The 12,459-nt window shown below is 41.2% G+C and overlaps 1 protein-coding gene across 2 annotated transcripts in view; it reads left to right on the plus strand.

Annotated features, from left to right (window-relative positions):
• The window catches only part of atp2a2a (ATPase sarcoplasmic/endoplasmic reticulum Ca2+ transporting 2a), a 28,277-nt gene that overhangs the window by 4,017 nt on the left and 11,801 nt on the right, over positions 1-12,459 (plus strand). For both annotated transcript variants that reach the window (XM_016661072.1, XM_007572841.2), the window contains exons 4-8: positions 875-979; positions 2,525-2,663; positions 10,631-10,711; positions 11,059-11,144; positions 11,640-12,104. In XM_016661072.1, the coding sequence (XP_016516558.1) occupies positions 875-979; positions 2,525-2,663; positions 10,631-10,711; positions 11,059-11,144; positions 11,640-12,104 (876 nt within the window). The remainder of the gene's footprint in view (positions 1-874; positions 980-2,524; positions 2,664-10,630; positions 10,712-11,058; positions 11,145-11,639; positions 12,105-12,459) is intronic.

A 12,459-nucleotide genomic window follows, 5' to 3' on the forward strand; every position in this document is an offset into this window, starting at 1 on the left:
GAACTAAGACCACTTTGTGTGATACTTTTAAAATCACAAAAAGCACATTTAATAGTACAAAAACTCACCTAATGCATCATCTTAAGTTTCATGACATAACAAAATTACAAAGGGCTGATTGGATGCTACATTTGGTACGATATGCCCACACAGGATACTTACATGCTCATGTAGAGTGTTGGGCAGATTACACAATGGTACAGAAAGGAAAGTGTAACAGCCTTCACTCAGCCAGCTGACGAACAGTGCACAGCACCACCTGGGAGAGAGGCCTTGAACATCCAAACCATCTGAGAGAAAAAAACACGACTCATTCCAGCGGTTCTTTTAGCATCTCTGTCAACACTTATTGTGGCAAACTGTTCCAGTTTCAAAAGCAAAATGTTTCACTGCCTTCTTGCAACTGGATGGAGGAAACGGACTCATGTCTAGTTTCACTGCCGGCTGTTCTCTGTTGGGCGTCGCGAAGACACAGACATCTTTTGTAAACTTTTAGGCTCTAAATTTTCACTTCCTGAGCAGTAAGATACATAGCTCTTTGTAAAATTGATTGTTTCATTACATTATGGAAAATGAGCTAATAACTTGTGACGCACAGGATACTTTTAGAGCTGTTTCTTTTACAGGAACACCTAATTAAGTCATTACGACCCGATGACACACAACACTCTGGTGCAGGTTTTAATGGGCTTAATGAGCTTGCAGGTCAACACACATGGGCTTTTTTTTTTCTTCTTCTTTTCAGGCAGATTCATGCCTGTACCGTGTATGAAAGCCCGTAGTATTAGGGTCAGAATTAGTGTATTTCTTAGATGTACTTTGGTGAAAGTCTCCAAAAACCTTTTCAGCTAATTTCAGGTAATTGTGTTTTCAGGTCCTGGCGTGGTTCGAGGAGGGAGAAGAAACAATCACAGCGTTTGTGGAGCCTTTTGTAATTTTACTTATTCTTATCGCTAACGCCATCGTTGGAGTGTGGCAGGTGAGACGACGCGTCAGACACTGGAAAGCTCTTTAAATAGCTGCGTTTCCATTCACCACATGATTGCATTATTTCTAAAATAAGTTTGCTTAATGAAAACATGCCAGTTTGAAATAAAGCATGTTTGTCGATAAAAAAAATTAAGAGTGGGATGAGGTGGGTTTTTAAAAAAAACTGGTTAACTTTGCAAAACTGCAAAAACAAACAGACACTTTTTGTTCACGTCACACAAGTCAAATAATCAACAACCGGATGCTGCCACTGACGCAAAACACAAAGAAAAAGACGACAGGAAGTAGTTGGAGGATGATATTAGCGGCATGATTTTTAATGACTTATATGCGACTTATGTGAGAGAGTTTACTGTCTACCTTCAAACATTGAAAAGTCAGGTGTATCTGTGTGAAATGGAGTTATCATAATCGGCCAAATTCTAATCTGGTGAAAGTAATTAAAGGTTTATTTGATCAAGGATGCAAATATAATTCTGTTGTAGAACATCTTAACGCAAGAAACGATAGTCTGCATCCTTTAGTTAGATTTTACCAGCACTGTAGATGAACACTGTGTACTGGAAGTTATTTTCGTCTCAAAGAAAGGCTTCGCATTGAAGAATAATAAAAAAAAACTGTGTGGGCTGGCCATTCTGAGTGATGTTTGCCTGGCTATATAATGATGAATATTCTGGTGAAGGGAAACTGGGAAAAGACTAAAAGAAAAGGTTTATAGAAAACTGAAATGTGACCAACTAAAATGCATAATGAACACAAACATGCTGTAGCTCACAAATGTATTCATATTCCCAAAAACTTCTCCAGATTTTTTTCACGTTATAATCGGATTTTATGTGGGAGACCGACACAGAGTAGTGAATATTTTTTTAGTGAGATTATTAATATGGATGGTTATTCAAATTTGATCTCAAATAAAAATGAGAAAAAACAAAATAGAGTAAAAACCTTTTGTCAGTTTTGCACATTTACATTTACTCAGAGTGGAGGGGAAGCTTCTGTGAACATCAATTTTCAAGGTTTGCTAACAGACAAATCTGCTTTGATCTAAACCATTCCAGCTCTGGCTCTATGTTTAGTTGAACCTCCTACTCAGCATCTGGTTTTTTGCAAGTCTTCTTTAAGAAATGTCACTGTATTTAGCTCCATCCATCAACTCTGACCAGATTTCTTGGTCTTCATGATGCTGTTTGTTCACCAATATTCTCTAACAAACCTCTGGGGCCTTCACAAAACATCTGGAATAATACTAAAAGTAAGTTACATACAGTGTGGACTCTGTTTACTCATCAAGCAAAAGCTAGATAAGATTGTACTGACACAGTTTTCAGATGTCTAAGTGGTAAAGATGTTAAAAAAAACTTCACAATTATGAACTACCATGTTGGTCTATCCAAGTGAAATAAACTTGGTTTAAAAGTTTGTGAAGAAGTCCTGCAGATATGAATACTTTTGCTTGGCACCTCAGCTGTTGATGTGGCTTGCATCAGTAGCGAATACAGATGTCGCACCAAACTCTTGTCTTCCTCACCAGGAACGCAATGCTGAGGACGCCATCGAGGCTCTGAAAGAGTACGAGCCGGAGATGGGGAAGGTGTACCGGCAGGACAGGAAGACGGTGCAGAGGATCAAGGCCAGAGAGATTGTACCGGGCGACATTGTGGAAGTGGCTGGTAGGTTTCCCTGCATTCTTCTTTCTACTTGAACTCATTTGACTTCATGTCTTGCAAAAGCCTATATATTAATATAATATGGAAAAGGTTTAAAGGAGCAGTACTTTGTAAAATAAATTTTTTTGAGCTTTACATTATGTTATAATTTTAACCCTCATCAAAAACACACCTGCAGTGTTGCCTTGCATGTTTGAGAAATCCTTGACTCTCTCTTGGTAACATAGTTACTTGATTTTGCTACAAAATGGCACTATGTGCACGCATAATACTGCCCCTTTAAAAGACCAAAACCACTTTTAAATATTTCATATTATAAACTTTTTCTGGATATTTAGACAGAAACCTTTTGTTTTCTTAGGAGAGTTTCTGAACGTATTTCTCTCTGCTGCAGATAAGTCCTATAATTGCTCGAAGGTCACGATTTACATTTAGCAATAAGCTCACGTCTGTCCAAGCCTAAGAGCCACTGCAGAGGTGACTCACCCTCCAAATGTGATGTACCAGTACTTTGAGATGTTCCTGTTAACCCATTGTGTCTAAGCGATGGGTAAAACAAAAAATTAACACTCCCTTGTCCTTTTTGTTTGTATTTCTACACACACACACACACGCCTATTTTAAATTCATCTCCTGCATCCTCCCAACGGATCCGCTGTGAGATTTTTCCCACTGTGCTGTCAATGAATTGAGCGCCGGAGTAATTCTTCCTGGCAAGGTCCAGTCAGCGTATTTCAGCAGCTAGAAAATCCTCAGGATGTACAGCTCTGCTTCTGAAAGTGCCCACTCACTTATATAATTCTGCAGAGGGATGAGCGGAAACCGGCATGCCGAGGAATGTCCTCAGAAACAGCGGCTCCATCTCGTGCTCAGTATGAGCCTAAGTCGATGAAGCGATGGTCACAGTTTGTGTGGATAACAAAAGGTTTTATTTTTAGCCATCATTGGCTGTTTAGATTATGGAATGCTGTATTTATAGAGGCAGTGACAGTCATGAAAATGACAGGTGCCTGGTCCCACCCTGAGCCTCTCCTGATCATGGAACATAGCAACAGAGGGACTTCATCTAACCTTGACAGGGACAAATGGAGTCAGTCCTGGTCTTAATGTTTGGGATTTTCTCTGTTAAAAAGAAACTGACCGCTTAAATGTTTGGTTCAAACTTAAAGAGAGACATAGAGAGTAGGCGATGGTGGCAACAACGGTAGGTGAATAAATGTGTGAAGGGCATTGGGTTCCTCTGCACTTGAAGGAGTGCTATACAAGTACAGGTCATTTAGGATTTCCATCTACGGGTTTTGAAGCGGATCAACCAGCAATGACGGTAAGAGTTCACTCAGCAATCGGTGGATCGATAGTTCGATCTGCCTACCCTCATCGTTTCTGTCCCTGGAGAAGACGATTCACCCACCTTGCCTGCTTGTGTTGGTCAGAAAGGCCCATGGGGGAAAATGGCAGTCTGCCTTCTGTCTGCCTGCCCCAGGACAGCTGTAGCTATGATCCAGTAGCTCTCCATCATCACCGTGTGAATGTTCCCTTTGAGATTTCAGCTTAAGATATGAAGGGGATTATAAATAAAATCGATTGTCATTATGAAAAACAATGTAGAAATTTCTCTTGAGTTTCCTGCCTCTGGTAAAGCACAAATCCACTATTGTGAAAATTCAGTTTTTGGCAAATGTGTTTCCATCTCCCCTTTTGTGCATTCATTTTCTGTTTGGAAAATCCAAAAACGACCTGAAACAAATGTAAAGTTTTTCGAATTTTGCTGTTTCAGTACATCTTTTCTAATGAGATACTTTAAAATGTGCATAAAAACATTGATGGAAAGAGAGCCAGTAGCTGTTGACCATAAAATTGCACAAGTTAGAATTATGAAAATAAATATAATTGCATATCACACCAATTTTGGACAAAAAATCAAACTTTTTTCCAGAACAAGTTGCTGCGGTAAAATTGGGTGGTTTTTCAGCAGTATCGAAATGTATGTATTTCGCGAAACTTTAGTGGAAAGACTTTTTTTTTTTGCTTTTCTTATTAAATAGAAACACTGCACGTGGAACTTTTTTTTTTTTAAACATTAGCTTAATATTTACAATGTTTTGCGGACGTTTGTAGCTAGTAGAGGGACGCGCCCTCCCCTCCTGCAGAAAGCTCTTGATGAAAGCAGCGGGATGCTGCTCTGTCAGCAGCACGAGGCTTTCTTAAAAAGAGCGTCCCAGCAGGCAGCAAAGAGCGGACGTTTTATCCCGCAGTCGGGACAAACTCGTCAGTTGTACACGCATCCTAAATCCTCCTCATATCTCTTACAATGGCTCCCGTCCTACTATTCCCCTCTGCCCTCCCCTAGCCGAGCTTCAAAGTGACCCGTGCCATGTGGAGGCGGAGTGTGATGATGATGCAAAAGCTGGCCGGGTGGCTGAGACGGAGGACGCAGAGATGAGTCCTCCGTGGCTTCCTCTTCTGTGGGAAGAACAGCCAGAAAGCCCATCCTGCATCTCCCAGCTGCTGCTTTCAGCATTTCCATTTTCTCATGCCTGAACACAGCTTCTCTGTTAAAGTTTTCATTCAGACCTTGATCAATGTCAACCCATTTCATTTATTTATGCAACAAAATTGGTGATTGTATTCTCTGCATTTTTTTTATATATCAGTAGGAGTGATTATTTAAAGATTTGCCATAAATAATAGTTTATGGTTTTATGACAAGGCTAATAAAGTTAGTTTACAAGCTCTGTTTGGATTTAAGTCCTTGTCATAACAGTGCACTCTGTCAGCTGCCAGTTTACTGTTTGGTTTTGAGGGCTTGCAAATTTGGATGTTCTTGTTGTGGAGTTCGATTGTGTGTGTATGTGTGTGAGAGAGGAGCGCTCCTGTTCTACCGGACAGAGAGTTGGAGAGAGAGCAATGACCTTATAGGGAAGCACTTCTACAGATAACCGTTCCACCCTGCTGGGCTCTGTGCTCTGCAGTTACTGTACCCATCAGCACCCGCCGCTGAGATTCCAGACACCATGGAGAGTATGTGGCATTTACTGGGGTCTGGCAAGTGTCCGTTGTCACCGAGGGACGGTCTTTTGGCCAAAGGTTCCCACTTGTCAGCAAGACAGAAGCACTCTCATTTACCCCGACTGGGGAGACGGACAGGAACACAACCTCAGGGGGTCAGAGGTGCAGACGGAGGCGAGGCGGAGCTTCTCATCTGGCTCTGACCGATCTGCAGAACCACAGCTTGGTTCAGTAGGATTGTATATAGTGTGGATAGAAATTTTCATCATGTGTTTAATGTTTACTGTAAATGCAAAGTGTTATGGGAATGTTATGATGTTCACAGCAGTAATTCTCTGACGTTTAGATGTATACAGATTCTTTACCACAACCGGTCCGCCGGCCGCACAAGTCTCGTTAGCTCTTTGTACCGTGGTGACTGCTGGGTATCCGTGCTATGCTCTCCGGTGACAGTCGAGATGCTGAGATGTCAGTCTGAAGAGAGGAGGCACACACTTGGAACATGAGAGGAATGCAGTCCTCCAGCCTGCTGTTAGCGCATCTGTACTTCCATCGATCGAAGCGTCTTCATGTTGGCAATTTAATGCAGCTGCAGCTGATAAATCTTCCACTCACCACTTTAAATATTTAGTAGGGATTTTATGCAAATGTGAGTATTTTTGTAAACAAAAATCTAAAGTGTGGATTGCTTTGCTATTGAGCCCCTTTTACACAAATACCCTTAATAACATTCAGATTCCTTCAGAAATCACCTAATTAGGAAATACTCTAACCAAGTGTCATTTATTGCATCCTAATTGTGTAGGACTTAACCGATTAATCGGATCAATCATGATGAATCGATTATTGAAGTAATCATCAACTAATTTAGAAATCAGTTAAGCTTTAATTGGAGTGTACAGACTAAAAAAAGCAATTTGATGAAACAACACACACACCAAAAATGTGCAAGAAATATATACATTTTTGCATTTAAGATAAAAAAAAGAACTGTAGATATGTTCTATAAAAACTTGTCAATGATATAGTTACAGCTTCACCTGGTTCAAATTCTATAAAAGATAAAAAAGTCTTATAAATCACATTTTGCTTTTTTATCAGTTCATGTAAAAATTAGTCAGTGTTGATGTTTGAAGCAACAATGCTGTGTTGTTACATTTTAGGCAATAACATTTTTTTTTCATACTTAAAGAAAATAATTGTATTGTTTATTTTTTATAGTTTATGTCTTTTAATGTCTAACCAGTGTAGTGGAGATCAGTGACAAAGTGTGTGTACTGTGTTAAATGTATTTTTGATTTCAGACAAGCAGCACCCATGAGGGCGCCAGAAAAATTTGTACAATCAATTGTAACCTATTTAAATAAAAATGTGCGAAGAATTTTAATAGCTACGGACTAAGCAATACAAAAGTAACTAATCTGCTCTCGAAAAAAATGTATCTGGTTGCCCCTGGTAACGGAAACAGCATTATGTTGCATCATGTGGCAGCTATCTGCTGCTGTTTTATGACAGAAAACTGAAATCCTGAGAAAACAATGCAGAGACGATGCTTTTATAAGAGAACTAACCCCTTGTTAAAGCTGACGAGTTTACATTAGCAACAGGGAGCCAAGAAACCAGCGACCTGTTAAATATTGATTTATCTTTCCCATCAGCAAACTGTTAACTAAACATCACGCTTCTGCTAGCGCTGTTGCCAGGGGAAACGAACACTGGTGTCCGGAGTCGAGGCTGAACGGTCACAGTGAAACGAACTTGTAAAACAACACGTTTGCAGACACGTTTAGGTTTCCTCGCTTTATTGACTTGTCATTTGCATTTCTCAAACACTGTTGATTTCTGAGTTTGAATCGCGCCTTTCGCACACACATAAATGGAGCCGATGATTTAGTCAGTGGGAGATGTGTTGGGAAGCCTGTTGATGTGAAACGGCCCACTCAACGTGACAGCCTTTGTTCAGCCGCCATCGGCACATGGAGCCTCCAGGCTGTCTCTGAGGAAGCCTGGACCGCTGTCGCCCCTAACATACAGCAGGTGCAGCTGCCACTCAAAGCTGGACGCCTTCAGTCTCAGCCTCACCTGCTATTTAAAGGTCTGTTTAAAAAGCACCTTGGGGAGTCGCAACGCACTTAATGCATCACCAGGTGTGAACTCAGTTCAGCATGTCTGCAATTGCTGGAGTCAGAGATGCATTGGCAAGCAGATATAAACCAGCACAAGATGCTTGGACAGCAACCAAAGAGGATGTTGACATAGAAGGACAAAGGATATACACATGCGTCATGAATGCAGGTCTGCAGTGGGACGTTCTGGACACTTCTGGCTTTTAATAGAGTCGCAGATTTTTAACAAGGTGCATGCAATCAAAAATTACAACAAAAAAAAAGAAGTAGAATGTGTCACTTCCTACTTCTTTGGTCATCTGTGTGAGATGTATTTGTACATTTGGTTCCTGTGATATAAAACATTAAAAAATGAAACAATAGCCACAGATAAAGCCCGATTCACTGTATGACTCTTTTCCTTTCCACTCATTCTGTTCACTCTCTCCATCAAAACAGCACATCGTTCCTTTTGTGTCCCTCAAGTTAATTCTTTCTTTTTAAAGGTACTGTATTAAATAAAATCAACTTTTTTGAGCTTTACATCATGTTGTGATGTAAAAAATATACCTGGAGTGTTGCCTTGATTCTTTCATCTGTGTTTGAGAAATCCTTTAATCTCCCATGGCAACCATTCAGCTGGTTGTCACAGGAGATGCCTCCTCTCTGCTCCTTCAGACTAGCCAGCAGCAATTAGCAAACACCTGGTGGAACTGTGCATCTGCTGAGCTCAAAACGTTAAAGGGTTAATAGAATAAACATGTGGTGATGACTTCTTAAAGGTGGAGTTTCAGAAAGAGCAGGAGGTTCTTAAAGAGACAGAGGCCCAATTTCAACGCATTAAATTATGAAGTCAAATTTCTTTTAAGTTGTATTTGATATATATTGCGATTTTACTATGACTAAAGGTAACATAGTCACTTAATCGTATTATAAAATGATACCATGTGACTGCAAAACATATAATACTGCCACTTTAAATAGAACCTGGTTGTTAAAGATAGCACCCACAGCAAACAAATGTGAAGCTAAAAAATGCGTGACTTGTAGTTTGATTTTAAATATTACCCTCTCTGCCTCCTGGCAATGAATAGTATATGTTGATCGATCTGTAAGGTGCAGTCTAGTCACAATCGTTAAAAGTGGCACTGAAGAAAAGAATGCTGATCTAACTAAACAACTGTTCACGACTCTGCTTTGTAACAGTGTTCATACTCAGTGTTGCTTTTTCACCAGCTTGTTGTTCTAGTGTTGTTTTATAGCAGCTCAGCCTGTTGTAGCATTTGAGGACTAAGATAGAGTAAACACTGCATATTGCCACTTAAAAATAATCTGTTCTAAATTACCTACTGTAAATATTAATTTTATGTAGAGAGAACGTGGTTTGAAAAAGTGTTCTGCCTGAACGTTTTTTGTATTTATAGTAATATTTTTATTTTAGTCTATAAGATGACAAAATTTTCACATATTTTGTCGTTTGATGTCACCATTTCAAAGTATTGAATCAGATTTTATGATTAGAACTTGAGTAATATTTTTACTAAGTACTTTTTTACTCTTACTTGAGTAATTTCATGGAAAGATACTTTTTATTTTACTTGAGTAAAAGTAATGTAGTACTGCTTTACTTTGGCTCCTCTTTTAACCCTTTAACATTTTTTTTTACCAGCATTGCACTTAGAAGTAGCTTGTATAATGAACTCAGTTCTACCAGGTATTTACTAATTGCTGCTGGCTAGTCTGAAGGAGCTGAGTGGGGAAGGCTGCTCTGTGAGGTGAAAGCTTGGAAACTGCAACTGCAAAAGCTGCGTCTAGAACAGGGGTGTCCAAAGACGGTCCTCAAGGGCCGGCATCCTGTATGTTTTAGTTCTCTCCCTGGTTTAACACAGCTGGATCAAATGATGGCTCAATAGAAGGCCTAAGAAGAACATTGACATGCTGAAATGGTTGTTACTCCCACCAGGGAGAGAACTAAAACGTGCAGGATGCCGGCCCTCGAGGACCCACTTTGGGCACCCCTGGTCTAGAAGGTGGTGCTAGGTGCAACCAGGTGTTTTGCCATGGAGAATAAAAGAACATTTTACATACTACTGCCCCTTTAAAAAAAGTTAACTTGAGGGAAACACAAGGAATGATGCTGTCTTGATGACAAATGAGTTAGAAGCAAGAGTTTCAACTCCCTTTGTTTTGATATCGTTAGAAAATTTGTTATTTGGCAAGCGCCTGTTGTTTCCTTGATTCTTACTCTACTATTGTTGTAGGATGTTTTGTGATACTCTGACACAGTTCCTAGGTCTATATGTGGATTTCGCCTGTGGAACTGTGCCATACCGTGAACCATTTCCCCAATTTCCACGCCTTTTATGTACCATTAGGATGTTGAATTGGGTCACAGCAATTCCGTCGCATCAAGATGGGCCTTTTCCTTTGAGACTGGCCTTTTATGGCTCACAAGTTCTTCATTTCCTTCTTTTTTCTCCTCTCTCTCTCTCTCTCTCTCTCTCTGGTTCTCCCTTTCTTCTCCTGTCAGTGATTGCTGCACTGTTTTCCTGTTGGGTGGCACAGCAAACATTTTGTAATGAGCGGCACTTTATCATTCCAGTTACAGCAAAGCTAAGTAATTGCCTTCACAGCACAGGCATCTCATTTGTTCAGCCTTCATTTGGCCAAGACACACAAAGACAGCCCTTACTAGGAACGCGATGAGGAGCTACTCAGCTGGTGAAAAAATATATCACTGATATGCAAAGGCTGCAGCCGCAGCCCTCTATGAATCAGTTTAATGCCATTGTTCTGATTATGTTTCTGTTTTATTTGTTTGTGTACTCTCTCTAACTGGGCCATGTCTGGTTGTAGTTGGAGACAAAGTGCCTGCCGACATCCGCATCTGTTCAATCAAGTCAACGACTCTGAGGGTAGACCAGTCCATCCTGACAGGTGAGGCTCACAACATGGCAGACGCCAAACACTTTTTATTCAGTTCTACCTCACAGCGCTGTTGCTTTTATTACTTCTGTTTTGTTTTACCTTTTGCATTACTATGAAGTGATTAAAGAGTAGTTCACTATCTGCTTGGCGACAGAGCCGTTCCCTGACAACCTTTAGGAAAAACGCCACATTCTTATGGTATTAGCACAAGAATTCAAAACAAATATATAAAATCTAGTGACAATCAAAATTTTTTTTGTTGAGTTAATCACATTTTAGTCAAAAGCCATACATCAACAAAGTAAGCAACATTCTCAATTGAAGAAACCCTTTTTTGTTCTGTGTTTTCCTCGTAGGTGAATCTGTGTCTGTCATCAAGCACACCGACCCCGTCCCGGACCCTCGAGCCGTCAATCAAGACAAAAAGAACATGCTCTTCTCTGTAAGACAAAATCTACTCTACTTTCTTCTAGGGCTGGGCGATGCAGCTGAAATCATGTTAAAAGCGTTCATATCAGTCGATATTGATAATTATTGGTTTGTTTTTTTGTTTTAAATATGCATGGCTTTTCCTGTTTTAGTCACAGTTTTCCTTTGTTATGAGGCTCAATGGCAAACATGAATCTGCTGCTGTGCATGTTACTCAACAGGTTGTTGCTAGGCAACCAAAGAGTGAGCGAGTTAGTTTAGTTTGTCATGAGAGCTTGAGCGGCTGAAGCCTTTCCTCTGCATACATCCCCCAGAATGCAGTGTAGTTCAGACGTATTATCTATTGATATTGTTCATGTGTCTATCACATACGTTGCTATTGATTTATTGTCAAGTCTTACTTTCTTTAAAACATTTTCGTAAAAACTTTGTAGCACATATATAGATTGTTTTGTCGTTTCAAGGTGTGTGTAACGCTGACAGGTGTGTGTGTGACCCGCCGTTTCAGGGCACCAACATCGCCGCCGGGAAGGCCGTGGGCGTTGTCGTGGCCACGGGCGTCAACACGGAGATCGGGAAGATCCGCGATGAGATGGCGGCCACGGAGCAGGAGAAGACGCCGCTGCAGCAGAAGCTGGACGAGTTCGGCCAGCAGCTCTCTAAGGTCATCACCCTCATCTGCATCGCTGTGTGGATCATCAACATCGGCCACTTCAACGACCCCGTCCACGGCGGCTCCTGGATCCGCGGGGCGGTCTACTATTTCAAGATCGCCGTGGCGCTGGCCGTCGCCGCCATCCCCGAGGGCCTCCCCGCCGTGATCACCACTTGCCTCGCCCTGGGCACCCGCCGCATGGCCAAGAAGAACGCCATCGTCCGCAGCCTGCCCTCTGTGGAGACCCTGGGCTGCACCTCCGTCATCTGTTCGGACAAAACCGGCACTTTGACCACCAACCAGATGTCTGTCTGCAGGGTGAGGCTCACAGAAACACTCACACACTCCCTCTCTTGGTGCATTACTAAGCAGCTCTGTGATCGGTGTCTTTTCATCTTTTTACTTCCTGCCTGCAGCCTGAGGACGTTGTCAGAATTAAGACTGTTTTCCTTATGATCAGGTATCCAGGGTTTTAACAAGCGGATAATGTGCTGCTGCTCCTCTTATCTACACGCAGCTGACAACTTGCAGAGCTGCTGTTGCATAACTGACCTTGCGTCACAAAGCAGCAAGACGGCCAGCCTGTGGTTGCTGTTTATCGCTCTGTATTAATCAGCAACACCACGCAGCTCCTTGACCATACATTATGGAAAAGGACATTTTGGCTGTCAGT

The sequence above is a fragment of the Poecilia formosa genome, unplaced genomic scaffold (assembly GCF_000485575.1).
Source record: "Poecilia formosa unplaced genomic scaffold, Poecilia_formosa-5.1.2 Scaffold309, whole genome shotgun sequence".
In the NCBI taxonomy this organism is placed as follows: Eukaryota; Metazoa; Chordata; class Actinopteri; order Cyprinodontiformes; family Poeciliidae; genus Poecilia; species Poecilia formosa.